The 26,878-nt window shown below is 39.7% G+C and overlaps 3 protein-coding genes across 6 annotated transcripts in view; 2 read left to right on the top strand and 1 right to left on the bottom strand.

Moving 5' to 3' along the window:
• meiob (meiosis specific with OB-fold) overlaps positions 1–2,857 on the top strand; it is a 68,253-nt gene extending 65,396 nt beyond the window's left edge. Inside the window, exon 14 of the mRNA XM_059979549.1 lies at positions 2,737–2,857. Coding sequence (XP_059835532.1) covers positions 2,737–2,847 — 111 coding nt within the window. The 3' untranslated portion in view covers positions 2,848–2,857. The remainder of the gene's footprint in view (positions 1–2,736) is intronic.
• An 83-nt stretch (positions 2,858–2,940) lies between these two features.
• fahd1 (fumarylacetoacetate hydrolase domain containing 1) lies at positions 2,941–8,241 on the bottom strand. The gene has a single exon (XM_059979554.1). It carries the CDS (start codon positions 8,115–8,117, stop codon positions 7,458–7,460), a length of 660 nt encoding a protein of 219 aa, XP_059835537.1. The 5' UTR covers positions 8,118–8,241; the 3' UTR covers positions 2,941–7,457.
• An 83-nt stretch (positions 8,242–8,324) lies between these two features.
• The window catches only part of hagh (hydroxyacylglutathione hydrolase), a 35,225-nt gene continuing 16,671 nt past the window's right edge, over positions 8,325–26,878 (top strand). The window contains exons 1-5 of one of the 4 annotated variants that reach the window (XM_059979551.1): positions 8,325–8,572; positions 16,008–16,178; positions 21,347–21,407; positions 22,308–22,425; positions 23,101–23,209. In XM_059979551.1, the coding sequence (XP_059835534.1) occupies positions 8,482–8,572; positions 16,008–16,178; positions 21,347–21,407; positions 22,308–22,425; positions 23,101–23,209 (550 nt within the window). In that variant the 5' untranslated portion in view covers positions 8,325–8,481. Of the gene's footprint in view, positions 8,682–16,007; positions 16,179–21,342; positions 21,408–22,307; positions 22,426–23,100; positions 23,210–26,878 lie in introns of all 4 variants that reach the window. The other 3 variants (XM_059979550.1, XM_059979552.1, XM_059979553.1) reach the window with 3 other exon arrangements.

Here is a 26,878-nt window from a genome sequence, read left to right as displayed (position 1 = left end):
GATATTTCTGACTTAAGGAGAAATCAACCTACAAACTGTTCTTAGGAACAAAAGTTCTAGATAAGCCAGGGACTGTCTGTATTAATTTAGTAATTATCTGAACTGCTTCCAATATATCAATGTCATTCCTTAAATAAGGAGAACAAAACTCTCTTCTGCACTTAAGGGCTTGGTCTCAACAATACCCAATTTAATTGAAGCATAACCTTTTTATTCAGTTCCCTCTACATATCAGAGTGATTTAGATAATACATTTTTTCTTGATTTTTCCTCCCAAAATCAGAATCAGGTTTATTATCACTGGCATGTGACGTGAAATTTGTTAACTTAGCAGCAGCAGTTCAATGCAATACATAATCTAGCAGAGAAAAAATAATAATCAAAATAACAATAATAGTAATAATAATAAATAAACAAGTAAATCAATTGCATATATTGAATAGATTTTAAAACAAGTAAAATACTGTATATTTTTTAACAAGTGGGGTAGTAAAAAATTCATCCAAGATGGACTAATTCACATTTTCCCCTTATTGCACTCATTTGTTCACTCACACATCTATCTATATTCCCTTAGAGCCTTTTATGTCCCCTGAATTTAATACGCAAAAATAATGGAAGAACTTAGCAGGTCAAGCAGCAGCTATGGAAAAGAGTAAACAGTTGATGTTTCGGACCGACCCTTCATCAGGACTCCTTTCCATAGATGCTACCTGGCCTGCTGACTTCCTCCAGCATATTCTGTGTATTGCTTTGATTTTTAGCATTTGCAGCTTTTTTCTTATGTCCTCTTTGAATTCCTATCTTAATATCAACAGAAAATTTTGCAGACATATCTTTGATGACCTTCATTTGTATCAGCTGTAAAATGTTAAGGATTCATCATTGATCACTGTCATTACTTTTTACCAACCAGAGAGAGAACTAATCATGTCTGCTCTTATAGAGTCATGCAACAAGGAAAAAAGACCATTAGTGCCCAGACCCTCAAGTATCATCCAGACCCTCAAGTATCATCAGGCATCCATTTAGAGTAATCCTACTCTAATTCTATTTTATTCTCCGTATGTTCCCATCAACTCCCTAAATACAGATTCTACCATTCAACACCACATTAGGCACCAACCTACACATACTTGCAATGTGAGAGGAAGCCGGAATACTTCAAGAAAACTTTCACAGTTACAGGGAGAGCATGTAAACTCCACACATATGCAATAGGAAGATCAAACTGGGTTGTTCCAAATATGAGGCAAGTTGTGGTACTATGTTAATCTGTTGGCAAGCCAATGTTACGTCTTACACTGTGAAATAAATTGGTCAGCCCCCAAGTAAATTACCAATAAAAGAAAACAAAATTATTAAACAATTTGAACTGACCTGAGAAGCAACATGAATTTGCAAAGCAGTAATCATGTGTTATTAGTTTGATTGATGTGATATACAGTATTGCTGAATGCTTAAGGGATGTTACTGAAATAGGATGTTGCATATCCAAATTCACCAATCACTCTAATAGTTCTGTCAACAGAGTAGATAAGAGTCATAAAATGCAGATAGATATTAATAAATATGCCATGAAGGATTTTAATATTGGTAACAGCTCAAAACAAAGATGAGAAGAAATACCTTCAACCAAAGAATAGCAAGTATTCTGAAATTTTCTATAGGAGGGCTGTGGAGTTTCAGTATTTGAATATATTTAAGATAAGGTCAGTTTTTTTTTTGGATTAAGGGAATCAAGGAATATGAAGATGGGATCAGCTAGGATTTAATTTAATGGTGGAGTAGATGCAAGGGGCCTATTGGCCTGTGCCTTCTGTTACTTCAGATATTTCATTTAACAGCAAAAGTAAGAGCCCATTTGAACCCTTGCAATTACTTTTTAAAAATGCAGTGGGAGAAGGCAAGAATTATCCAATAAACCAATAAAAAATACAGTAGCAGAGCTAGAAAGGTTGCTCTACAGCAGCAGTTTGGCAAGTGACAAGAATCTGTGACCATATTGTAATTAGTTTGGAAGTTCATCCTCTATTTTTGAAGTTAGTTTTTTTTGGCAAAGAAAATCAAAAACTCTAAAATATGACAGTTCATTTTCCAAAATGATGTATGAAACTTAAGAGAACCCCATGACCAGATTATGTAATCAATTCTGAAAAGGATTGAGATTTTTAAGTCTGTGAGGGTGATCACAGCAATATTTTATATACAACTTAATTTTTAAAAGTCACAATTTGGAGTATCTTTGAAATTAGTGTATGAGTATATCATGTCAGTTATTTCTTTAATATAAATAGAATTGGTCCTCTGCAGTATGTCCCTGCATTCCAGGCTAGATCCTCTTCTTCCCAAAGCCTTTTGCCTTGTATTGAAGTTGCCTTTTGCTGCTCAAAAATCCCCACCAACACCTTGGCTTTAGATAGAACAACTATAAAATCTGCAGCTTCTGTGATTTTCTTTTATCACATTCTAATTGTTTGAAGTAACCACAATGGAAGTTTTATACTGTCAAACAATGTATGCTGCATCTTATAGAATTAACTTTAGTTTTGATATTTTATCCTTTCTGGCACAATGAGCTGAAAAACTACTGGACTTTAAATATGTTGTTGAGAATTGGCAACCTATCTTTATTTTGTTGTGTATTAAAACACAAATTTCAGCAAAGTTTTTTCTCATGTAGTTTTCCATATCAATATAAAAATACAAAACTTATTTCTCTCATTCTACATGTAGTTGATTCCATCAGGCAATGCAAGAAATGGGATAAGAACAAGTTTGCTCTCCTGCAATATAGCCGATCCTGAAGAGGCAAGTCTGACTTTGTCCAACATATCAATTCCCTAAATGGCTGTTTATTATGGAGATGAACTGAAGTTCAAATATTTGCCTCCTGGCAAGAATAGTCTCCAAAACCTTAAATAAAAATTCTGATGCTAGTTTATATATATTAATAGGTATAGTACTTACTATTTATTTGATTTAGATGAAAGTTATCAAACTTTATATTTCAAAAATGTAATAGTTCACAGGCAAGGGAATGACATGTAATACTAAAACCTATGGTCACACTTTCTCAAGTTCACATTTCCACAGAAAATGTAGTTTAAAGAGTTAAATTAAGTTTACTGTTAATCCTTGGAGCTTAGTTGGTCCTCCTTGAATCATCCAATTTCTCTGTACTTTTCACACTCATTCAGTATAACAACATGTATATCATAACATCTGATTGTACTTTATCACTATTAACCCAAAATTTCTCATTAGATATTGCAGAATTGGAACCGATCTTTTAGAAGTCACTATATAGATATTGATGACAGTTATTTTTAAATGTTTGTGATAATTCTTGTGATGTCACAATAATCACAACATCTTAAAAGATTTACATTTACAACATGGAATTTGGCAGTTTATCTTGAAGTAGTCAGTAAGTGAAATTCTGTTACAATATTTTCCTGTTTATCATTCTGTTTTAATTGTGCTATGAATATGGCTATGAACACTCTTTGAGACATATCTTAGTATTGCTACTTACTTCAAATATTTGAATATTCTGTTCTTCTCAAAAGTGCACTTGTTACCATGTTATTTTCACTCATGTAAACCAGTCTCAAATATCTTAAAAGAACAATAGAAATCTAACTTTAAAATTGCCTTGGAAAATTTGATTACCATAACTCTAAAGGTAAGAAGCATAAAATTGTTTCTAAAAGGTTGTCTTCTGCACTATTATAATGGGTTTTGTAAAGCAATTGGTATCTAGCCCAATGCAAACCTGTTTTCTCAGCTTCTCCCATTAAATGTCACTCTCCAAGAAATAGTGCAGACGTCCAATGTATCTGAGTGGCATGGCATGAAGATGGCATCTGATAGCTTCTATTAAGTCCCAATTTAATGGTTTATTTTAAAGTTTCATTATCCTTGGCAGTTTCTCAACAAGGGTGACAAAGGTAAATGTTATTTCCAATGTAGACATTTATTTTGCAAATAGCTTTGAAATTTTTCAGAGCAGATTGCATTTTGCTCTGAAGTATATTAAAGGTCTTTTGCCACACATATTTCCTGCTAGATATTTAATTTTAAATTCCTGTATTTATAATGGAATCAGTTTCAGTATCACATTTTAGTTCATCCTAAAACCTATTGGTAAAGTTTTCAATACCACCATTGATCTTAGAATGTAGTATGACATATGTGCATAGGAATTTCCATTATAAAATTGTACAGAATGAAATATAATTATTACAGAATGAAACATGGCAATTAAATTTATGTGTTCTACCTATAGTCTAATTTTTGGATGGAATTAAAATTATTTAAAAAAGAATAAAAAATACTTTCATTAATGAATAATGCTGTGGTTTGTATTAATTTATATTTTGTTACAATGTTGATTTTTCTTTCCAATCATTACCACTAGATTCAGTATTAGGAAATTTAGGTCTCATATCGTTTCACATATTTTCAGCAAAGGCCAATTTATGGAACTAGCTATAAATATCATGGAGAATAACATTAAGACTTTTAGCAGTGAAGGCGTTATTTAACTGTTTTTATCTCTATATCAAAGAAATGTAGAAATTTCAGCTCAATGTTTAACATCATCTTTCCTACTGTCCTGATCAAAAAGCTACAGGACCCAGGCCTCTGTACCCCCCCCTGCAATTGCATCCTTAACTTCCTAAGTGGAAGACCACAATCTGTCTGGATTGGTAATAATATCTCCTCCTTGCCAACAATCAACACTGGCGCTCCTCAGGAATTTGCTTAGCCCACTGCTCTACTCTCTCTATACCCATGACTGTGTGGCTAGGCATAGCTCAAATGCCATCTGTAAATGTGCTGATGATACAGAAGCAGCTTCTTCCACTCTGTCATTGGACATTGAACCCATGAGCACTACCTCTTCTTTAATTATAACTGTTTTTGAACTATTTTCAATTTAACACTTTATATACATATATATGCTTGCTGTAATTGATTTACTTATTTTCCCTATATTATCATGTTTTGCATTGTATTGCTGCTGCTAAGTTAACAAATTTCATGACGTATGCCAGTGATATTAATCCTGATTTTGATTCAGCTGTAATCTCTACATTTCTTAAATGAAGAGGTAAAATTTAGCCAAGCCTTTACTTTAAGCTCAAATTAGTAATAAAATGGAATTCATTCTACACCAGATAGTTAAAACGGTCAAATTTAGGATGGAAATGCAGAGGAACCACTTTTCCCAGAGAGCAGTGAACCTGCGAAATTCTCTGCCCAGGAAAGTAGTGGAGGCAATCTCATTTAATATATTTAAGATACGGATAGATTTTTTGCATGGTAGTGGAATTATGGGGAAATGGCAGAGAGATGGCGCTGAGTCCACAGCAAGATCAGCCATGGTTTTATTGAATAACAAAACAGACTTGACAGGCCAGATGGCCTACTCCTGCACCTTGATTGACAAACATTTACTCCCTTCACCACTATTGCACTTTCTTTGAAATGTGTACTGTTCAGACAATGCCTGGGTTAATCTGACAGCACTTTCGAAAACCTGAAAGCTCTACCAGCAAAAAGGATGGATACAGCAGGTGCATAGAAACATCATCATCTGCATGTTTCCCTTCGTCATCTTCACTTGAAAATATTAATCAGAATTTCTCTATTAATCACTAGATCAAAATCCTGAACTCCCTTTCCAACAGTGTGACAGTACCTTCACTAGAAGAACCGAGGCGGAATTCTCAAGGGCTATTAAGTAGGGACAGTAAACATGGGCCTTGCCTGCAAAACCACATAATATAAAAATGAATTTTAGAAGTTTGATATAACTCCTTTAACAAACCTAGTTTTTTTCCTACAGCAAATAAAGTATTTTATTATTTCCTCCACCTTTAGTGGGCTGAAGGTGTGGACACAAATTACTGATCATTCCCCCCATCATGATGTTTTTGATTCTTTTTTCTGGCAGATATCTAGAAATTTCACCAAGCACTTCCCTTACACACTTAACACACATCTGTGTCATTTGTGTGATGTTTTGCTGTCAGTCCTTGTGCTTTTAAAGCATTGTGGGAGATAGTGCTATCAATTGCTTATTACAATAGTGCTTTATTACAAAGGGAATTGAGTACAAGAGCAAGGAAATCCTCTTGCATTTGTACAGAGCCCTGGTGTGACCACAGCTGGAGTACTGTGTACAGTTTTGGTCTCCAGGGTTAAGGAAGGACATCCTGGCTGTAGAGGAAGTGCAGCGTAGATTCACGAGGTTAATTCCTGGGATGTCTGGACTGTCTTACGCAGAGAGGTTAGAGATACTGGGCTTGTACATGCTGGAATTAAGGAGATTGAGAGGGGATCTGATTGAAACATATAAGATTATTAAGGGATTGGACAAGATAGAGGCAGGAAATATGTTCCAGTTGCTGGGAGAGTCCAGTACCATGGGCATGGTTTGAGAATAAGGGGAAGGTCATTTAGGACAGAGTTAAGGAAAAACTTCGTCTCCCAGAGAGTTGTGGGGGTCTGGAATGCACTGCCTCAGAAGGTAGTGGAGGCCAATTCTCTGGATGCTTTCAAGAAGGAGCTAGATAGGTATCTTATGGATAGGGGAATCAAGGGATATGGGGACAAGGCAGGAACCGGGTATTGATAGTAGATGATCAGCCATGATCTCAAAATGGCAGGGCAGGCTTGAAGGGCCAAATGGTCTACTTATGCACCTATTGTCTATAATTGAGTCAAATATGGTGTTCCTCAGAGATTGTGAGAACATTATCCCAGAAGTAGCAACAGTTGAAAATTACCAGGGCAATTGGGCTTTACAATGTTGTTCTGGATTAAGACCCAAATAAATCAACTGTCACATCTTTAATCTTACAGATCACACTTCCCATTCCAATATCTCTGATCCATTTCTACTCTCTAATCAGACAAAATCATTATTAGAGATTCTGATCTTGCACACACCAGCACCTTGGCAGTTTACCTGATAGTCAAGATCAGCAAATCCATTGCCTCCTATAAAATAAGACCTTGCTCTAAAACTGACTCCACTCCTCAATCATAACTGCCTGCTCTTTCACCCCTACAAGCCCGCACTCAGACTGGACAGGACATTCATGCAATTGTTGCTGCAACGTCCAAGATCGACATGACAACGCCCACTGCACAGAATTTCTAGGCCAAAATTTAGTAAATAACGAATCTGGTAGACGTGGAGTTATGCCAGATTAGTATTCATTAAGATACTGATACTGGACCATTTATTTTAGTTTTGGACAGTTTCAAATACTACAATTATTTGGATCAATTGCTGATTCAGTTGATCATAAAATTTGAGTTCAGCCAATGGGGCTGCTACTGTATTTTATTCAGTATGCAGCAGACGCTTTTGCACGCTGTAATATTGTACCAAAAAAATGCAGTGTCACGACACGTTCACGTAAATGTACGATGTAAAATTAACGCCTTTCCACGTTGAACTTCATGGTAATGAGGTCGTCAATCCCAGCTTGCAATTCATCGTGTTCCTTCACGGCAGAGACTCCTGCAGGTGTGCCGGTGAGAATCAGATCGCCCTCTTCCATCGTAATAATCCCGCTGATGTAATGAATGAGAAAGGGAATGGGGAATATCATCTGCGACGTGTGCCCTTGCTGCCTCAGTTGGCCATTAACCTTTAGCCAGAGTGTCAGGTGATGCGGATCCGGGACTTTTTCCTTGGGAATGAAATCGCTGACAGGACAGGAACAGTCGAAGGCTTTGGCTCGTGTCCAGGGGTGGCCCTTCCTCTTGCACTCGTCCTGGACATCCCTGGCCGTCATGTCCAGGCACAGAGCATAGCCCCCCACGTAGTCCATGGCATCTGCTTGCGGGATGTCTCTGCCCCTCTTGGCCAGCACCACCCCTAGTTCAACTTCGTGGTGAAGATTATGACAATAGTAGGGAAGACGAAGTGGCGAGCCCTCCCTCACATAGGCGCTGGGCGGTTTGAGAAACAGCAGCGGCTCACCAGAGGGCACCGGATTCTTCAGCTCTCTGGCGTGATCAGCGTAATTCCTCCCCACACAGACGATCTTCCTCCCCCACTCCCAGAAGCGGTTCAGGTGCATAGAAGCCATCCTACCGTCGCTCGAGAATGGCGGAAGCCAGCAGTGACTCACGGAGCCTGGGGCCCCGATCACGGAGGGGTTAATTTCCTGCCGGCACCCTGAGCGCTTTTGCAATCGTATGCATTTCCCCCAAAATCCCAAATGTGTGTAAACACGTTGCACCTTTTTAATTTTTAAAAAATATCTATACGTATATTTTTAATTTGCATCGTAACATTTGTAGCGACTACACTCCCTCGAGTTGCGGGGGTAAGATTGCAATTGGTTACGAACACCCAATCGGCGAGCAGCTCAAGGTTGGAGGTTAAAGGCTGCCCACTCAGTTGTTTGTGGGCGCTCTGCTCTCTCAGTTCTCCAGTAATGTAACCCAATTATGGTCGTTTTACTGCGCCGAATTAGTACTGCCTCTGTGCTGGGAGCTGCTGCCTGGAGACTCGGTAGGATTCGCCATACCCACGTTGTGGGTATGACACAGCTTCTTCCCACATGAACCAAACTGCGTTTCAACCTGCATTTGTCATTGCAGCTAATGTGGATTCCAAGCGATTTAGCTCTTAAGAGTTGCAACCGCAGGTGTTACTATGCAAGCATTTTCTATTTCTATTACCTCAAGCTTTGTCACCAAAATCCTTGCATTTTTAATCCGTAGACTAGTTTAAAACATTGATATCTTTATGTACTCTGCGAAATACTTTTAAACTTTTTCTAATTAAGCCGTTTTGGCTGTTTAATTTGATAAAAGACTGCGGCATACTTTGATAGTTGTCACCTCTTCAGTGTTTGTTGTGTCTGTCAATTGGCAGCGACGTCGGAGTTGGTGGGTAGACGTTATCTGCATTGAATGTTTACAAGTAACGAGTGCAGTCTTTCAGGCCTGTGAGACGTGCACTAGGACGCATTCAAATGCTGGAATTTCTTAAATCAACAATATTTTCTGAAATTGTCTCAATTAAAGCATTGTTAACTCAAATGCCCATGAGAAACAATGTGTGTTTTAGAATTGGAGACGGGGATAAACGGGGGGAGGGGCGGAATCTGAACAACTCTTTGAAAAGTCCTGGTGGTTGAATGTAGGGTAGCATTGGGAGGTTTATTACCTAGGCAACACACGTAAAATTCTGAAGGAACTCAGTAGGCCAGGCAGTGTCTATGGAAAAGAGTCGACGTTTCGGGCTGAGGATCCTTAATCACCAGCATTTTGTTTGTGTTGCTTTGGATTTCCAGCATCTGCAGATTTCTCGTGTTTACTTAATACTTGTTATGAACTAATAATGTGTAAACGAAGAGAAGTTGTTTTGGGAAACTGGAGCATTGAAAATGTTCATAACAATATTTCTGGTTTAACAAACCAATGGTATAAACCAATGTTCTAGTGCTTGTCAATTTCCAGTTTCTGGAAACCTGCTTAAATCACCAGACTCTCCACATCATAAAAGAACACAATGTTTTTTATGTGAACAATACCATTACAAAACTGCACTATTAAACATTAAAATGTTGTTTCTAAATAAATCAGGTTTTGTGTTGCAATGTACAGTAGTCTACTAGATCCCCAATCTATTACTTTTTTCATTGACTTTTGTAATACAGGACTAAATATTTGAATGCTTGCATTATACAGAATAAGGTTGATGAAATTGTAGCAGTTACAGATTGGCAATTATGATGTTGGCGGCATCACTGAATCAAGGTTGAAAGAAGATTATAGCTGGGAGCTGAATGTCCAAGAATACACATTGTATCAAAAGGACAAGCAGGAATGCAGAGTGGCTCTTTTGGTTTAAAAAAAATGAAATTATTAGAAAGAGGTGACATCGGGTTGGAAGGTGTTGAATCTTTGTAGCTAGAGGTAAGGAAATGCAATGGTAAAAAGACCCTGATGGGAATTATATAGTAAAGATGTAGTCCACAAGTTACAAAGGGAGACAGAAAATGCATGCCAAAAGGCAATATTACAGTAATCATGGGGGATTTCAATATGCAGATAGTGGGAAAAGCAGGTTGGTGTGGGGTTCCAAGAGGAGAAATATCTAGAATGCCTATGGGATAGCTTTAGAGCAGCTCATGGTTGAGCCTGCTATTCTGGATTGTGTGTTGTGCAATAAAGTGGAATTGATTAGAGGGCCCAAGAACCCTTGGGAGTAAGTGATCATGTTATCAAATTCACACTGAAATTAGAGAAGGAGAAGCTAAAGTCAGATGTATCAGTACGACTGTGATGGAAAGGAAATTAAAGAGGCATGAGAGAAGAGTTGCCTGGGATTGATTGGAAAAGAACACTGGCAGGCCTGACCGCAGAAAAGCAATGGCTGGAATTTCTGAAGGATAAATATATTCCATAGAGAAAGAAGTATTCTAAAGGCAGGCGGACACAACCATGGCTAACAAGGGAAGTCAAAGACAGCGTAAAAGCCAAAGAGAAAACATATAATAAAGCAAAATCAGTGAGAAGTAAGAGGATTGGGAAGCTTTTAAATACCAACAGAAGGCAGCTAAAAAAAAATCATTAAGAAGGTAAAGATGGAATACAAAAGTACGCTATCCAATATTAAAGAGGATATCAAAAGTTTCTTCAGATACATAAAGTGTAAAAGAGGCAAGAGTGGATATTGGGCCCCTGGAAAACTATGTTGGAGAGGGTGTAATGGGGGACAAGGAAATGGTGGAAGACACTAGCAGCATGGTGGAAGTTCCAGGTGTCGGGTCATGAAGTGTGTGAAGTTACCATTACTAGCGAGAATGTTCTTGAGAAACTGAAAGGTCTGAAGGAAGATAAGTCACCTGGACCAGATGGCATACACCCCAGAGTCCTGAAAGAAGTGGCTAAAGAGATTATGGAGGCATTAGTAATCATCTTTCAAGAATCACTAGATTCTAGAATGATTCCAGAAGACCATGATCTCTCCATTCTGCAGGAAGGGGAAGAAGACAGAAGAAAGGAAATTATAGGCCAGTTAGTCTGATCTCAATGGTTGGGAAGATGCTGGAGTCGATTGTTAAGGATGTGGTTTCAGGGGACTTGGAGGCACATGATAAAATAGACCATAGTCAGCGTAACACACACAAAATGCTGGTGGAACGCAGCAGGCCAGGCAGCATCTATAGGAAGTACAGTTGACGTTTCAGGTCGAGACCCTTCGTCAGGACTAACAAGAAAAAGGGATAGTAAGAGAATTGAAAGTGGGAGGGGAAGACCCAAAATGATAGGAGGGGGAGGGATGAAGCCTAGAGCTGGGAAGTTAATTGGCAAAAGGGATATAAGGTTGGAGAAGGGGAGTATCATAGGATGGAAGAAAGAAAGGGGGAAGAGATCACCAGAGGAAGATGGAAAACAGGCATGGAGTTATTGTGAGAGGAAAAGAGAGAAAGAAAATTAAAATTAAAAATTAGGGATGGGATAAGAAGGGGAGGAGGGGCATTAACGGAAGTTAGATAAATCAATGTTCATGCCATCAGGTTGGAGGCTACCCAGACGGAATATAAGGTGTTGTTCCTCCAACCTGAATGTGGCTTCATCTCGACAGTAGAGGAGGCCATGGATAGACATATCAGAATGGGAATGGGACGTGATATTAAAATGTATGGCCATTGGGAGAGCCTGCTTCCTTTGGTGGACAGAGCTGTTTCTTCAGATACATAAAGTGTAAAAGATAGGCAAGAGTGGATATTGGGCCCCTGGAAACAATGCTGGAGAGGTTGTAGTAGGGGACAAGTAGATGCCGGACAAGCTGAATAAGTATTTTGTGTCAGGCTTCACTGTGGAAGACACTAACAGTATGGTGGAAGTTCCAGGTGTCAGTGGTCATTTTGTATGAAGTTATCATTACTATAACAATATAACAATTACAGCATAGAAACAGGTCATCTCGGCCCTTCTAGTCCATGCCGAACGCTTACTCTCACTTTTTTTAGTCCCACTGACCTGCTCTCAGCCCATAACCCTCCATTCCTTTCCTGTTCATATACCTATCCAATTTTACTTATAATTTTACTTTTACTTATATGACAATATCAAACTCTACCACTTCTACTGGAAGCTTGTTCCACACAGCTACCACTCTGAGTAAAGAAATTCCCCCTCGTGTTACCCCTAAACTTTTGCCCTTTAACTCTCAACTCGTGTCCTCTTGTTTGAATCTCCCCTACTCTCAATGGAAAACGCCTATCAACGTCAACTCTATCTATCCCCCCTCATAATTTTAAATACCTCTATCAAGTCCCCCCCTCAACCTTCTATACTCCAAAGAATAAAAACCTAACTTGTTCACCCTTTCTCTGTAACATAGGTGCTGAAACTCGGGTAACATTTTAGTAAATCTCCTCTGTACTTTCTCTCTATTTTGTTGACATCTTTTCTATAATTCAATGACCAGAACTGTATACAGTATTCCAAATTTGGCCTCATCAATGTCTTGTACAATTTTAACATTACATCCCAACTCCTATACTCAATGCTCTGATTTATAAAGGCCAACATACCAAAAGCTTTCTTCACCACCCTATCCACATGAGATTTCACCTTCAGGAAACTAGAGAGAAGCTTTTGAGAGTCATTAGATTCTGGAATGGTTCTGGTAGATTGGAAAATTGCAAAGAAGGGAGAGAAGCAGAAGAAAGGAAATTATAAGCCAGTTAGTCTGACCTCGGGTTGGAAAGACATTGGAGTCGATTAATAAGGATGAGGTCTCAGGGTCCTTGGAGGCACACAATAAAATAGGCTGTAATCAGCATGGTGTCCTCAAGGAAAAATCATGCCTGAGAAATTAGTTAGAATTCTTTGAAGCAATAACAAACAGGGTCAATAAAGGGGAATCGGTTGAGGTTGTGTACTTGGATTTTCAGAAGAAAGATGCTTTACGTAAGGCTGCTCATGGTACTACAGGAAAGATTCTAGCATAGATAAAGCAGTGGCTGATTGGCAAAAGGTAAAGAATGGAAATAAAGGGAGCCTTTTCTGGTTGGCTGCAGGTGAATAGTGGTGTTCCACAGGATCTGTGTTGGGACCTCTTTTTACATTATATGCCACTGATCTTGGTGATGGAATTGATGGCTTTGTTGCAAAGTTCGCAGATGATATGCAGATAGGTGGAGGGGCAGATAGTTTTGAGGAAATAGGCTCCAGAAGGACCTAGGCAGATTAGGAGAATCAGCAAAAAAGTAGCAGATGGAATACAGTGCCAGGAAGTGTACGGTCATGTATAGAAGAAATGAAAGGGATGACTGCTGTTGGCCCTCCTTATCCGCGGGTTCCGTATGCGCAGATTCAACCAACCGCGGATCGGGAAAACCCGTAAGTTCTCTCTCCAGCACTCATTATTTGAGCATGTACAGACTTTTTTCTTGTCATTATTCCCTAAACAATACTGTATAACAACTATTTACATAGCATTTACATTGTATCAGGTATTATAAGTAATCTAGAAATGACTTGGAAGTACAGGCAGTCCCCGGGTTATGAACGAGTTCCGTTCTTGAGTCCGTCTTTAAGTTGGATTTGAAGTCCGAACAGGTACATCTGGCGTCAGTCAAACGTTTGTGTTAGTATATAGTATACATTTTACCTTTCTATGCATATAAAACACTTAAGAAATGTATGTATTTCAATAATTAAACCACTGTGTTGCTTAGTAATAATTGTAGCTTTCATCCATGCAGGGTCTTTCACATGCTCCACTAAAATTGTTCCGATCGTTGACCGACTAGCCTAATGCTTTTCCAGTGCCCGTTGGCGTTTCATCTCTTTCCAATCAATTTATTACTTCCACTTTATTTTCAATCGAGATTGTGATTATTTTCATGAACAGAAACACTGCGGATTCAGAGCTCTGCCGCCGGGTCCTAACGTCCACCGCACTGAGACATGTTAAATAAGAGACTCGAGCATTCGCGCGGGGGGGGGGGGCGGAACCAATCCCCCGCAGATAAGGAGGGACAACTGTATTTTCTAAATGGAGAGAAAATACAAAAAAAAGAACTTGGGAGTCATTGTGCAGGATTCCCTAAAGCTTAATTTGTAGGTTGAGTCTGTGGTGAGGAAGGCAAATGCAATTTTAGCATTAATTTCAAGAAGACTAGAATATGAAAGTAAGGATTTAATGTTGAGACATTATAAAGCACTAGTAAGGCCTCACTTAGATTATTGTGAGCAGGTTTGGCCCCTTATTTTAAAAAAAGAAGTCCTGAAAATGGAAATGGTTCAAAGGAGGTTTATGGAAATATTCCAGCCTTGAATGGCTTGTCATACAAAGAGTTTTCGATGGCTCTGGGTGTGTATTCACTAGAATTTAGAAGAATGACTGGTGACCTAATTGAAACCTATCGAATGGTGAAAGGCCTTGACAGAGTGGATGTGGAGGGGATGTTTCCTATGGTGGGAGAGTCTTAAGACCAGAGGGCGTAGTTTCAGAATAGAGGGGCGTGCTTTTAGAACGGAGATGAGGATGAATTTCTTTAGCCAGAATGGTAAATCTGGGGAATACTTTGCCACAGACAGCTGTGGAGGCCAAGTCTTTATGTATATTTAAGGCAGAGCTTGATAGATTATTGATTAGTCAGGGAATGAAGGGATACGGGGAGAAAGCAGTAGATTGGGGTTGAGAGGAAAATTGGATCAGCCATGATGATTTGGCAGAGCAAACTCAATGGGCCAAATGGCCTAATTCTGCTCCTATTATCTTACCGCTTTATTGTATTCATAGAGATTATGTCCAAAAAAGGAAGCTGCCTATCTAACCTAGTATTAGACTTTTCACAGGAATTACTTATTCTTATCCAGATTCTATAATTTTTCACCCTTTTGTTTAAAAATGATTCTGAAAGTATTCTGGAGAGGGGAGAAATCTTCCTTGAAGTTTGAAGTGAGGAAATGAAAGAACCTTTCCTTCATTAAAACTCGGTCTACTTTAAAAGGTGTGTATTTTTGGAAAATTGCCCTGGTAAAATTAAGCTTTCAGACAGGGAGAATGGAAAATTTTGCCCGGGAATTAGCACATGAGAAAATATTAATTCTGATTAATTCAATTTATTTTCCACATATAGAGGCCCCCATACAAAATATAATACATTGACAACTTTTAGCTGTTAATTGACCAAGGTTACTGCGTGGGCAACATGATTAACACAGTGTTTTACAGTACCAGCAGTCCTGGTTCAATTCCCGCAGAAGCCAGTGTAGCGTTCTCCCTGTGACTGCATGGGATTCCCCCCACAGTCTAAAGGTGTGCTGGTAGGTAGGTTAATTGGTCATAGTACATTGTGCCATGATCAGGCGAGGGTTAGATTGGGGGTTTCTGGGCGGTACGGCTCAAAGGACCGAAAGTGCCTGTTCCACACTGTAACTCAATAAATAAATAAAGCAGGTTTCCCCCCGCTATCCGAAGGTAGAGCGTTCCTATGAAACAGTTCGTAAGCCGAAATGGCGTAAAGCAAAGAAGCAATTACCATTAATTTATATGGGAAAAATTTTTGAGTGTTCCCAGACCCAAAAATTAACCTACTAAATAGCGCACAAAATCTAAAATAACACTAACGTATGGTAAAAGGAGGAATGATATGATAAATACGCAGCTATGCAAAGTAGAAATAATGTATGTACAGTGTAGTTTCACTTACCAGAATCCAGAAAATTGAGCCAAAACCGATTTGTAGAAAAAAAATCGGCACATACACGCATGCACACACAACTGCCCGCACAAGGCTTCACGGTCATGGTAGTCTTTCTCAGGGTAAACACAAGTTTAAAGCGGGCGTCTTTTTTCGCAAAAGCGAAAATCCTCTTTCGGTTAGCGAAAACGGGTACTAATGTAAGACTTTGATAAAACGAACGTTCGGAAAGTGGGCAACACCTGTAATCAGAAGTAATTTGTACAGTGTAATCTTTGTTTATTTACTTATTTGCAGGTTCATATTATTTTTACTCTGGAGAGGCTGTTAGAAAATCTGACTTTCTCTTCAAGGCCAAGATGAAGATTGAGCTGTTACCAGCGCTGACGGATAACTACATGTATCTTGTCATTGATAATGAAACCAGGGAAGCAGCAATAGTGGATCCAGTGGAGCCAAATAAGGCAAGTGGGAAAAATATATATATATTTTAACCAGTTAGGTCAGTGATTCTCAACCATGAGCTCAATCAGTTGTCTGTGGGACATACAGTTGAAAAAAAAGACTGAAGGTTGATGCTTGCAGTTTGTTATCTGTAGAGCTGGGCCACTGTGAAAAGACGGGATTTCCAGGTACCCACTGCTGTGAGTTTGAACCCAAATTTATTTTAACAGTTCATATAGCATGATTATTTAAAATGTGCTAAGATGACATCTGTGTTAAGTATAGAAATGAGAAGTGCAGTGAATTTGCATTGTATTTCTGTCAATTGATAGAAAACTTGAATGGCTACTCCAGAAAGTAAGTTGTCTGGGGTCTGCTGTCAAGGCACAGAAGGCAAATGGGTTAAAAACCACCAGTTTGGTTTTATTATCATTTCCATATTTGGTAATGATGCTGTTGAGGTATTTAACCTTCACTCCAGCAAGATTTCCCCTGTAGTAAAGTAAATCTACATGTGAAGTGGGGAAGTGTTCACCCAGTGTCACCACCCATCCAGAACCAAGATCTTTCCAGTCTCTGTCATCGGACTGCGGTATATACATCACATTTTTTTTTAAGTGCACGATCGTAGGCTGAGCTCAAGTAAGCATTAACACTTACACTGAAATGTATAAGAAGGTGAACTATATATAAAACCTACCTCTTTTAAAAAAAAAAAGTCTTACAAACTTGCTCCTGTACCACATCACCATCCCCTGATGATAAAGGTCCACAGAGAGACTCTGATTAGCCCTAGAAGCAATGGTGAATTGACATTAAGTTACACTAAGAGACCATTGGCATCAAGCTGCACCAAAAGCCTTTGGCCAGCTCAGGAAAAAGCACATTCAAAGATCAAACCCAGTATTAATCTATGATATTTACTACTCTCTACCTAGTACGCTATACCAAACACTTCAAAACACCGTCTCTGTGAAATGCTGGAAGCCTGTTGGTAGGATGTCAGCCTTAGCCCTTCTCTTTCTTTTCTCTTCTACTCCCCTCCCGGGATCATTCAGGGGCTACTAGTGAGAGCGGAATATTGTAAAGGCATAATTATGAATTTCAGTAGCAAGTCCTCTGGCTGATCCTATGGGCGGGATGAGAAGTTGATTAAATTCTCTGCCCTATGAGTGTAGGTCTCAGCGTAAAACTTAGATGACCTCCGTAAAGCAGCAGTTAGCTGTCAATGAGATGTTATAAAGGTCAGTTGCAATGGCAACTTCCTAATCCAGGAAATATCCTGGTAAATCTCCTGTGCACCCTTTCTAAAGCTTCCACATCCTTCCTATAATGAGGTAACCAGAACTGAGCACAATATTTAAAGTGTTGTCAAACAAATAGAGCTGCAACATTATCTCATGGCAGTTGAACTCATTCTTCTGACTAATGAACACCAATACACCATAGGCTTTTTAACTACCCAATTAACTTGTGTGGCAGCTTTGACAGATCTATGGACTTGAACCCTAAGATCCCTCTGTCCCCCCACACTGCCAAGGAACCTGCCATTAGCCCTGTATCTGCATTTATTTTGCTTTCCAAAGTGTATCAGTTCACACTTTTACAGATTGAACTCCCGCTGGCATTCTTGGACCCACTTAAAGGTTTTGCACTAAGGATGTGCTAATCATTATTAGGGAAGTTGAAGTCACTATTGCAAGCAACCATGTTTTTTTTTTCAAAATCTGCCCCCGATTTGTTCCTTGGTGTCTGTTGCTATAGAGGGGTCTATAAATACTCCCAATAGAGTGATTGCTCCCTTCCTATTTCTGACTTCCACACATACTGACTCAGTGGACAATCCCTCCAGGATGTCCTCCCTTTCTGCAGCTGATACTATCACTGATCAGCAATTCCACGCCCCTCACCTCTTAACTCCCTCCCTATTTCTTTTGAAACACCAAAGCTCTGGAACATCCCGCAGCCATTCCTGCCGTTGTGACAGCCAAGTCTCTGCAATGGCCACAACATCGTAGTTCCATGAGTAGATCCATGCTCGCAAGTTCATCACCCGTGTTCCTGATATTTCTCACATTAAAGCAGCTCAAGCAGATCTGCCCACAATGATATTTGTTCTCCCACCTCTAAATTCCGGTGTAACCCATCCCATATGTACATCATACCTTCCCCAGAAGAGAACCCAATAATCCACAAATTTGAACCCTGACCCCTGCACAAATTCTTCAGCCACACTGCAAAATCATCCTATTCTTACCCTTACAAAAATTGGATACTGCACTATCATTGATCCAAATTTAAAGGAAATTAATGGGTGATCTATCAATGCTGTTGCTGCATAACCCCAGGGATTTGATCCTGATCCTGGATTCTGTGTAGAGCAGGGATTCCCAACCTGGGGTGGCCGCACCCCCAGGGAATTGCGAGATGGAATTTCAGGGGGTGCGACAAAGAGTGGCTTGTGTCCTTGAGTGACGAGTCACGAATCATCACTCAGTTAGCTGCCAGTGTACTTTGAGAAGTGGTAGTAACCTTTGTCCCAAGCACACTCCAACTCATCACATTAGTGAAGTATATCAATGATGATGCTGTGAAGGAAGATTTCCTGTTTTGTAAAGACCTGAAAACAAACACAATTGCAAAGGATGTGATGCAGCTAGTGAAAGACTTCTTTTCCAAGCATGATTTAGATATCAAAGTCATTGGTTCTGTGTGCACTGACGGGGCACCTGCAATGTTTGGAAATAAATCTGGCTTTTCTGCATTGATGAAAAAGGAGATTCCAGACTTGCAAGTTGCCCATTGTTTTCTTCATCGGCATGCTTTGGCATTAAAAGCATTGCCTCCAAATTTGAAGGAAGTCCATGATACTTGTGTGAAGATCATCAACTGGATCGGAGACGTGCTTTTGTAAGGGAAGTGAGCATTCAGTTTTGCTTTTCCACACGGAAGTCCATTGGTTGTCACAAGGACAAGCTTTAACCGGCTTCTTTGAGCTGCGGGAAGAAATCAAAGTTTTTCTGGAGGAGCATGAATGTGATCTGGTTGGGGCAATGGAATCACAGGAATTCGCCCAAAAGCTGGTTTACTTAGCTGATTTTTTCACACGTATGAATGACCTGAGTGTTTCTCTTCAAGGAAAAGGGATAAAAATATTGAAGGCTTGTGAAAGGTTGAATGCATTCAAAGAAAAGTTGCGTCTTTGGCGTTGAAGGATGGAAAGAGGCAGTCTTTCAAATTTTCCTTCACTAGAAGAGATGGTTGATGATGCTGGATCTGTAACTCCTACTGTGTGTGAAGAAATTGTGGCTCATTTGGAAATGCTGTCAGAATCGTTTGATGGATATTTTACTGCTGGAGACCTGAAGATTTCAGAAGAATGGATCATGAATCCATATTCGCACAATTTGGAGAAAATGTCGGATGATGAAGAGCTGAAGGAAGATCTTATTGATTTGCAGACAAATCGAGCTCTTGAAATGCAATTTGAAAGCAAGACTTTGGAGGAGTTTTGGTGTGCAGCACTGGATATGTTCCCAAGACTTGGTGGAAAAGCACTCTGTGTCCTCATTCCATTTGCAACAACATACTTGTGTGAATCTGGATTCAGTCCTCTTTTGTCAATCAAGACAAAATCTAGGAATCGACTGAATCCACAGGCAGACCTGCGGATCGCAGTCAGCAAGTAAGTTCCACGTTTTGACCAAATCATGAATGAGAAGCAGCAGCAAAGAAGTCATTGAATTTTATGTTCACAATTGGGACTGATTTTACTGTTTACAATTTTTTCTGAATAAATTAGGATCTAATTTCTCAATTTATATTTGCATTTTATGCACTGAGTTAAAAGCTTATTTTTTTAAGTTCAGCTTGTTCGCCCGTAGTATTGTATGTGGTTCAATTTGTGGTTCAAAAATTAGAAATTAGACAACTTCATCTTCAAATGTGATATTATTTTTATAGGGGGTGCGAACATTAATCAAACATTTCCTAGGGGTGTAGGGCATAGAAAAGGTTGGGAACCACTGGTGTAGAACAAATGTCAGGAATTGAATTTCTTGCGGAACATTCAGGAGATGGAGATCAATGCATTCTGTTCTCTAGGTTAAGTTAATTTTATGTATATAAGACTTGCTGTTAAGTGTCTGTGCTCTGATGTCTCTATACACAAACAGTAATTAGCCTGTATGTTTAGTGTGTTATGTGGACTGATGTACTGGCTGCAGATCTGGCCCACTTCTGACCTGATTTGCCAATAGTTAACATTGTAAATGATAATCAAATGTTTGGCTACCCTGGTTTCAGGGAGTGTTCCTATTAGATATATAACTATTGATTTCAGATCATTAATTCATCTCATTTTTCATATTGTTTATGGGATTTTGCTTTGCACAAATTGGCTGTTGTAATTCCTTCATTATCACAGCAGTTGCAGTTCAGAATTGTTTCAACTATAAAAAGCATTAAGATGTGAGAAGTAGCGAAAGGTGAGAGTTCCTGCAGGACACTATTGAAGACTGACTAACTATCAGTTTCAAACTACTTAAACTCTTTCATTGTCCATGTACAGAAAATACAATTATACTTTGATAGACGCAGCCATCAAGCGCAGTGGTTAGCATAACACTTTACAGTACCAGCAACCCAGGTTCAATTCCCACCACTGCCTGTAAAGAGGTTGTACGTTCTTCCCATGTCTGTGGGTTTCCTCCGGGTGCTCTGGTTTCCTCCCACAGTCCAAAGGCATTCCAGTTGGTAGGTTAATTTGTTATTGCAAGTTGGCCTGTGACTAAGCTAGAATTAAATGGGGGGTGGGGTATGGCTCGAAGATCTGGAAGGGCCATGCTGAGTAAAATAAAGTGTATTCATTTCAGGAAATGGTGAGCTGCGTACTGTACACCCTATATAGACCGTTCACACAACATGCTGACCAAAACATATTTACAAGTACTAGAAAACTAATAAAACAATTTGAAGAAAGATAAATATTCAAGTAAATTTAAAAAGCCATGTGTAAAAACCACTAATACTCTTACTTTCTGCCTGTCTTGTCTAACGGGCAATGTTTCAGTTTGCTTTGCCCGTTAGAGAAGACCTCGCTGAAGTTTATTTTTGGGAACAAATGCTGCAAACATTGCAAATAAGGTTTGGTCTCATGATTTATCTTGTTTTTGCTTCCCTCGTTTAGGTAGTTGAAGCAGTTAAAAAACATGGAGTAAAACTGACCTCTGTCCTCACCACGCACCACCACTGGTAAGCTAGTTCTTTAAAGCAAATTTTTGCACAGGAGTGAAGAATATACCTGATGTTGATACTCATTGTGCTCTTGTATTCTCCCACATCCCCCATACTAACATGAGAGATTAAAGTACCATAAACAATGGAAATGAGGACAGAGTGATAGAAAGTAATGTTGCTCGGGTGGTAGTAACATGATTTGGTCATAGTATAGCTTGAAGCTCAGCTGGGTTGAACAAGATACTGAAATTGACTACGGGAGACTGCAGATGCAGGAACATAAAACAAATTGCTAGAGGAGCTCAGTGGGTCAAGCAGCATTTGTCCTTTCGGTGGTGAACTTCGGACTGGTTTGTTAACGAGTCTTGGTGTTCCTGTATTTGATCATCTGGACTAACGTTGCTTTTTCCTGTTTCAACTCCTCTTCTGGATCTAGATAGGAAGGAGGCTGGATTAGTAAGAAGCAAGAAAAAAACAAAGTTGTAATTCGGGACAGAAACATTCAGACAATAAAACACAGAAAATCAAAGGACTTGTAGATAAGCTAAGCGGAAGCTCATCACCGTGCATGGAGAGCTAAAAGATCTGTTCTGAATCAATGCGATTTCACACAGTTGCATTGCCACACAACACGATACTAAATTGCTAAGAAATAGAGAGAGAATTGTGTATCTGAATCCACAATGGTCTCCCACCTAAGGATGTGAATTTTTTGATAGCAGTAGAAGGTAAATGTAAACCAACACCAGGATGGTGCATTGTTGAGATAACCTCATGAGCTGTCAGCTTTCTCTTTGCCCAGTGCTGTCTCACCTTTATAACAGTCTCAACTCATTTCCACTATACTCTACACTGTTGGCAAAATTATTTTCCTTTACCATTGACATCTGGTTTTCATGATAATCTTGTTTTCAGGGACCATGCTGGAGGGAATGTGGATCTGGTAAAGAAAGTACCTGGCCTCCACGTCTACGGTGGTGATGCCCGCATTGGAGCTCTCACATGCAAAGTATCGCATAAGAAAAAGTTCCAGGTAGACACTGACACCTATGAAGGGGTGCAGGAAAATTCACGTGCACCTCTAATGATTAATCCTGTTGCTTTTTTTTTACACAGCCAGGATCACAATGTAATAACGGAATTTATTTGCTTCTGTGAATTACATTCAGTAGTAGTTATGAAGAGGACTCAAATGATCTTTAAATCGCATTCTCAAAAAAAAAAAATAATTTTTCCATTATCCTTCATTTTGCTGGAGGGACTGCTAATAAATGGGCACAATTCCAAGCTTTACCTGGTCAGGCCTGTAGAGTGCTTGGTGACAATCTGATTAGCAGGAGATGTGATTGCAGTAAATTCTATTTGTTTTCCCCCTCCCAACCCTCCTCTGTTCAGGTGTTGGCACATCTAGCAGCCTTTCCAAAAGCTCTTCAGATATGGTGAATAAGTGACCGGTACCCATGGGCTTAAAAATATACTGTCCTACGTGCCATATTTTGCATCCTATCTCCCCTAGTTCTACTTTCCTTAGTTTATTTTCTCTGCGCTAAACCTGTTTTCTAAAAAGTTCATCTATAGTTTGATTATTGAGTGATTAAAACAATATTGTTTTGAAGAGAATGCAAGCACTTCTTTTAATAATCAATGCAGTGATTCATGTTTAAAATTTGAACTAACTGCAAGATTTTTAATGTGCTTAACCATTCAGGTTGGCTCTTTGAACGTGGAATGCCTCTTTACACCCTGTCATACATCAGGACATATCTGCTACTATGTGACAAAAGAAAATAGTACTGAAGCACCAGCTGTATTCACTGGTGAGTGTAGTTGGAACCTCCCTTGCCAGTGTAACTACGTTATCCTTCAACCTACAGACAGTTCTGGTCTGAGCTGAATGCTTAATGGAACTACTTTGATTTTTATGTAAAATGATTTACATTTGGAAGTGAGTAGTACATGCTGAGTTTTTATTTAAAAAAAAAAGAAAGACTTTAATTTGTATAAAATCTTCACAAAATCAAAACTCATTTTACAACTGACAGAAATAGTTCTGCCATAATATAGGAAACACAACCAATTAGCTCACATTAAACTTCCATTAGAGGTGCGATGTGATAATAATCAAGTAATTGCTTTTAGTGACACTAAGAAGTATTGCTAGGTTTCATTTATGTGGTTCCTTAGCATGGGTGGGGGGGGGGGGGGGGGGAAGGGAAATTAGTGAGGATAAGCTCCTACTACTGGTTAAATGCTCCCAATGGTGTGCATCTCAAAACCCAGCCTCCATGCAACTACTCAGAATGTGCTCCATGGTATATTAGTGAATATTTGGTTACATACCAAATTTCCTCAAATTTCTAATGAAGTAGAGCTGCTGGTATGCTTTCTTCATTACTTTAATGTGTTGAGCTCAGGTTAGAACCTTGAAGTTCGAAGTAACTTTTTTTATCAAGGTATGTTGATCTCACTATATACTACCCTGAGATTTCTTGTAGGCATTCACAGTAAAACAAAGAAATGCAAGCAAAAAGGTGCACACAAAGAGTGACAAAACAACCAATGTGCACAAGACAAGCTATACATGCAAAAAAATACCGAGAACAGTAGTTGTTGAGTCCATAGGTTGTGGAATCAGTTCATTGCTGAGGGGAGTGAACTGAACCATGCTGGTTCAGAAGCCTAATGTGTGAAAGGTAGTAACTGTTCCTGAACCTAGTGGTGTGTGGCTTCGGACTCCTGTACCACCTTCCCAATGGCAGCAGCAAGAGAGCATACCTGGATATTTATGATGGATGCTACATTCTTGTGGCAGTGCTGCTTGTAGATCTGCTCAACGATGAGGATGTCTTTTCCTGTGATGGACTGTGTTGTATCTACCTCTTGTAGGCTTTTCCATTCTTGAGCATTGGTGATTCCATACCAGGCTGTGATGCATGCAGCCGGGATACTCTTCACTGTGCAACTGAAGAAGTTTGTTGGAGATGTTGACGCCCAGGAACTAGAAGCTACTCGCCCTTTCCACTGATGACCCTTCAATGAGGCCTGGTGTGTGTTCTCTCCACATCCCTTCCTGAAGTCCACAATCAATTCCTGTTCTTGCTGATGTTGAATGCAAGGGTGTTGTTGCTATTCAACTAGCTGATCTATCTCACTCCTGTATGCCACCTCTTCACCATCTGAAATTCTGCCAACAATGGTGTTGTCCTTGGCAGATTAGTAGATTGTGTTGGTGTCATGACTGTAGAGGGAGTAGTGCTGTGCACTAAGCACATATCCTTAAGGTTTGCCCGTGTTGATTGTCAGTGATGAGGAAATGTTATTATTGACTTGCACTGATAGTGGTCTTGCATTGAGGAAGTCAAGGATCCAGTTGCAGAGGGAAGTACAGAGACCAGGTTGTTAATTAGTAGGGGATGATGGTGTTGAATGCTGAGTTGTAATCTATCACCACCAGCTTCCTTTGCACATGGTACTGGAGTGATTTTCTTTGCATCTTGATATTCTTTGGTTGCAATTTTACCAGCATACCTTGACATAACAGTGTCAAATGCTGCTTTGATATCAAGGACAGACAAGTCACTCTCTCATCAGCAGCTCTTTGAACAAAAACTGTATTGAGATCTGGAGCCAAGCAGACCTGGTGGAATCCAGTCTGAGTATTGTGTGCAGGTTGTTGGAGAGAAAGTACCCAATAAATCACTGATGAATTTATTGTTAATTGAGAGCAGACAGGGAGGTAGCTGGATTGGAACTATTCTTTTTGTGGACTAGATGCGTTATTACTTTTCTAGATCTTCAGGTAAAATACCAGTTTATCTAAAATTACAGCTAGATCCAGATGCATCTTTGCAATACTACATCTGATGTCTAGTTATATTACCTTTATTGGATCCAGTGCTTTCAGCTTTTTCTTTGAGGTGTTACGAACCCCGTAACTGGGTCACTTACCAGCAAAGATAAAGAGGTCCGTTGAAGTCTGATGGTACTATTTTTAACAGTATTGGTAAAAATACACAAAAATAATATCAATGCAAATATACTGATAATATACGTTGTCAATGCTAAATCTAAAAGTGTGGGTATAATAATAATAAGAAATAAACTCTATCGTTGTCTAGGGGATAATGTATTGTCCGATGGAAATATAAAAATCACTCAGTTCATGCAGGCTGCAGCCTTTGGGGACTGCTGGGTTTGCAATGATTGTGGAGAGAGAGAGATATTGAGAAACTTGCTGGCTTTCCTTTTATGATTTCAATCCATCGGAGTCTCGTTGGTGTGGCCGTTCACTTGTGGCCTCTCCTTTAGCTAAGCCGTTCTTCCGTGATGAGCCGCCAATCCCAGGCAAGGGAAGGACGCACACGAGCCCCCCATCGGCTGTCACTATTAAACGCTTGTCACGGGATTTCTAGCGTTTCTCCTGGTGCATCTAAAGGGGTTGTTCCCCAGACCCTCTTTTATCCTTACGGGGTTTCAGATGTCAATCAGGTTGGGATGATACAATCCCTCAACCAGCCCACTCTGGTCATTCCCTGAGGGCTTCAATGAATAGTACAGTACTCAATACACAATTCCGTCTCCAAGAGACAATGGCCATTATCAGTGGCTTTGTTTCGCTGAGGCCAGGACACATTCCAAACCTTGTGGATTCTCTCTCATTTCCTGGGTTCCAGACCCGAATTAATAGCGATCTTGCGATTCTCAAAAAGGAGGGGGCGACTCTGTACCCTTCGACCCCTCAGAGTTGTAGCACATTCGTAATGGAGGGAAGTGAACTGAAGACTAGTGATTCCCCAGAAAGAAGCAAGATGGATCATCGGCTTGGCACTCTTTGCTGAAAGATTGCAGTTGCTTCTGCTCTGTCTTAGAGGCAATAGACAATAGGTGCAGGAGTAGGCCATTCGAGCTAGCACCACCATTCAATGTGATCATGGCTAATCATACACAATCAGTACCCCGTTCCTGCCTTCTCTCCATATCCCTTGACTTCGCTATCTTTAAAAGCTCTATCTAGCTCTTTCTTGAAAGCATCCAGAGAACTGGCCTCCATTGCCTTCTGGGGCAGAGCATTCCATAGATCCACAACTCTCTAGGTGAAAAAGTTTTTCCTCAACTCAGTTCTAAATTACCTACCCCTTATTCTTAAACTGTGGCCTCTGGTCCTGGACTCCCCCCAACATCAGGAACAAGTTTCCTGCCTCTAGTGTGTCCAATCCCTTAATAATCCTATATTTTTCAATTAGATCCCCTCTCATCCTTCTAAATTCCAGTGTATACAAGCCCATCCCTCCAGTCTTTCAACATATGACAGTCCTGCCATTCCAGGAATTAACCTTGTGCACTCCCTCAATAGCAAGAATGTCCTTCCTCAAATTTGGAGACCAAAACTGAACACAGTACTCCAGGTGTGGTCTCACCAGGGCCCTGTACAACTGCAAAAGGACCTCTCTGCTCCTATACTCAACCCCCTCTTGTTACGAAGGCCA

This window comes from Hypanus sabinus, chromosome 9 (genome assembly GCF_030144855.1).
Source record: "Hypanus sabinus isolate sHypSab1 chromosome 9, sHypSab1.hap1, whole genome shotgun sequence".
NCBI classification, from domain to species: Eukaryota; Metazoa; Chordata; class Chondrichthyes; order Myliobatiformes; family Dasyatidae; genus Hypanus; species Hypanus sabinus.
The sequence above is the reverse complement of the archived record's forward strand: the minus strand, read 5'-3'. Positions and strand labels throughout refer to the sequence as shown.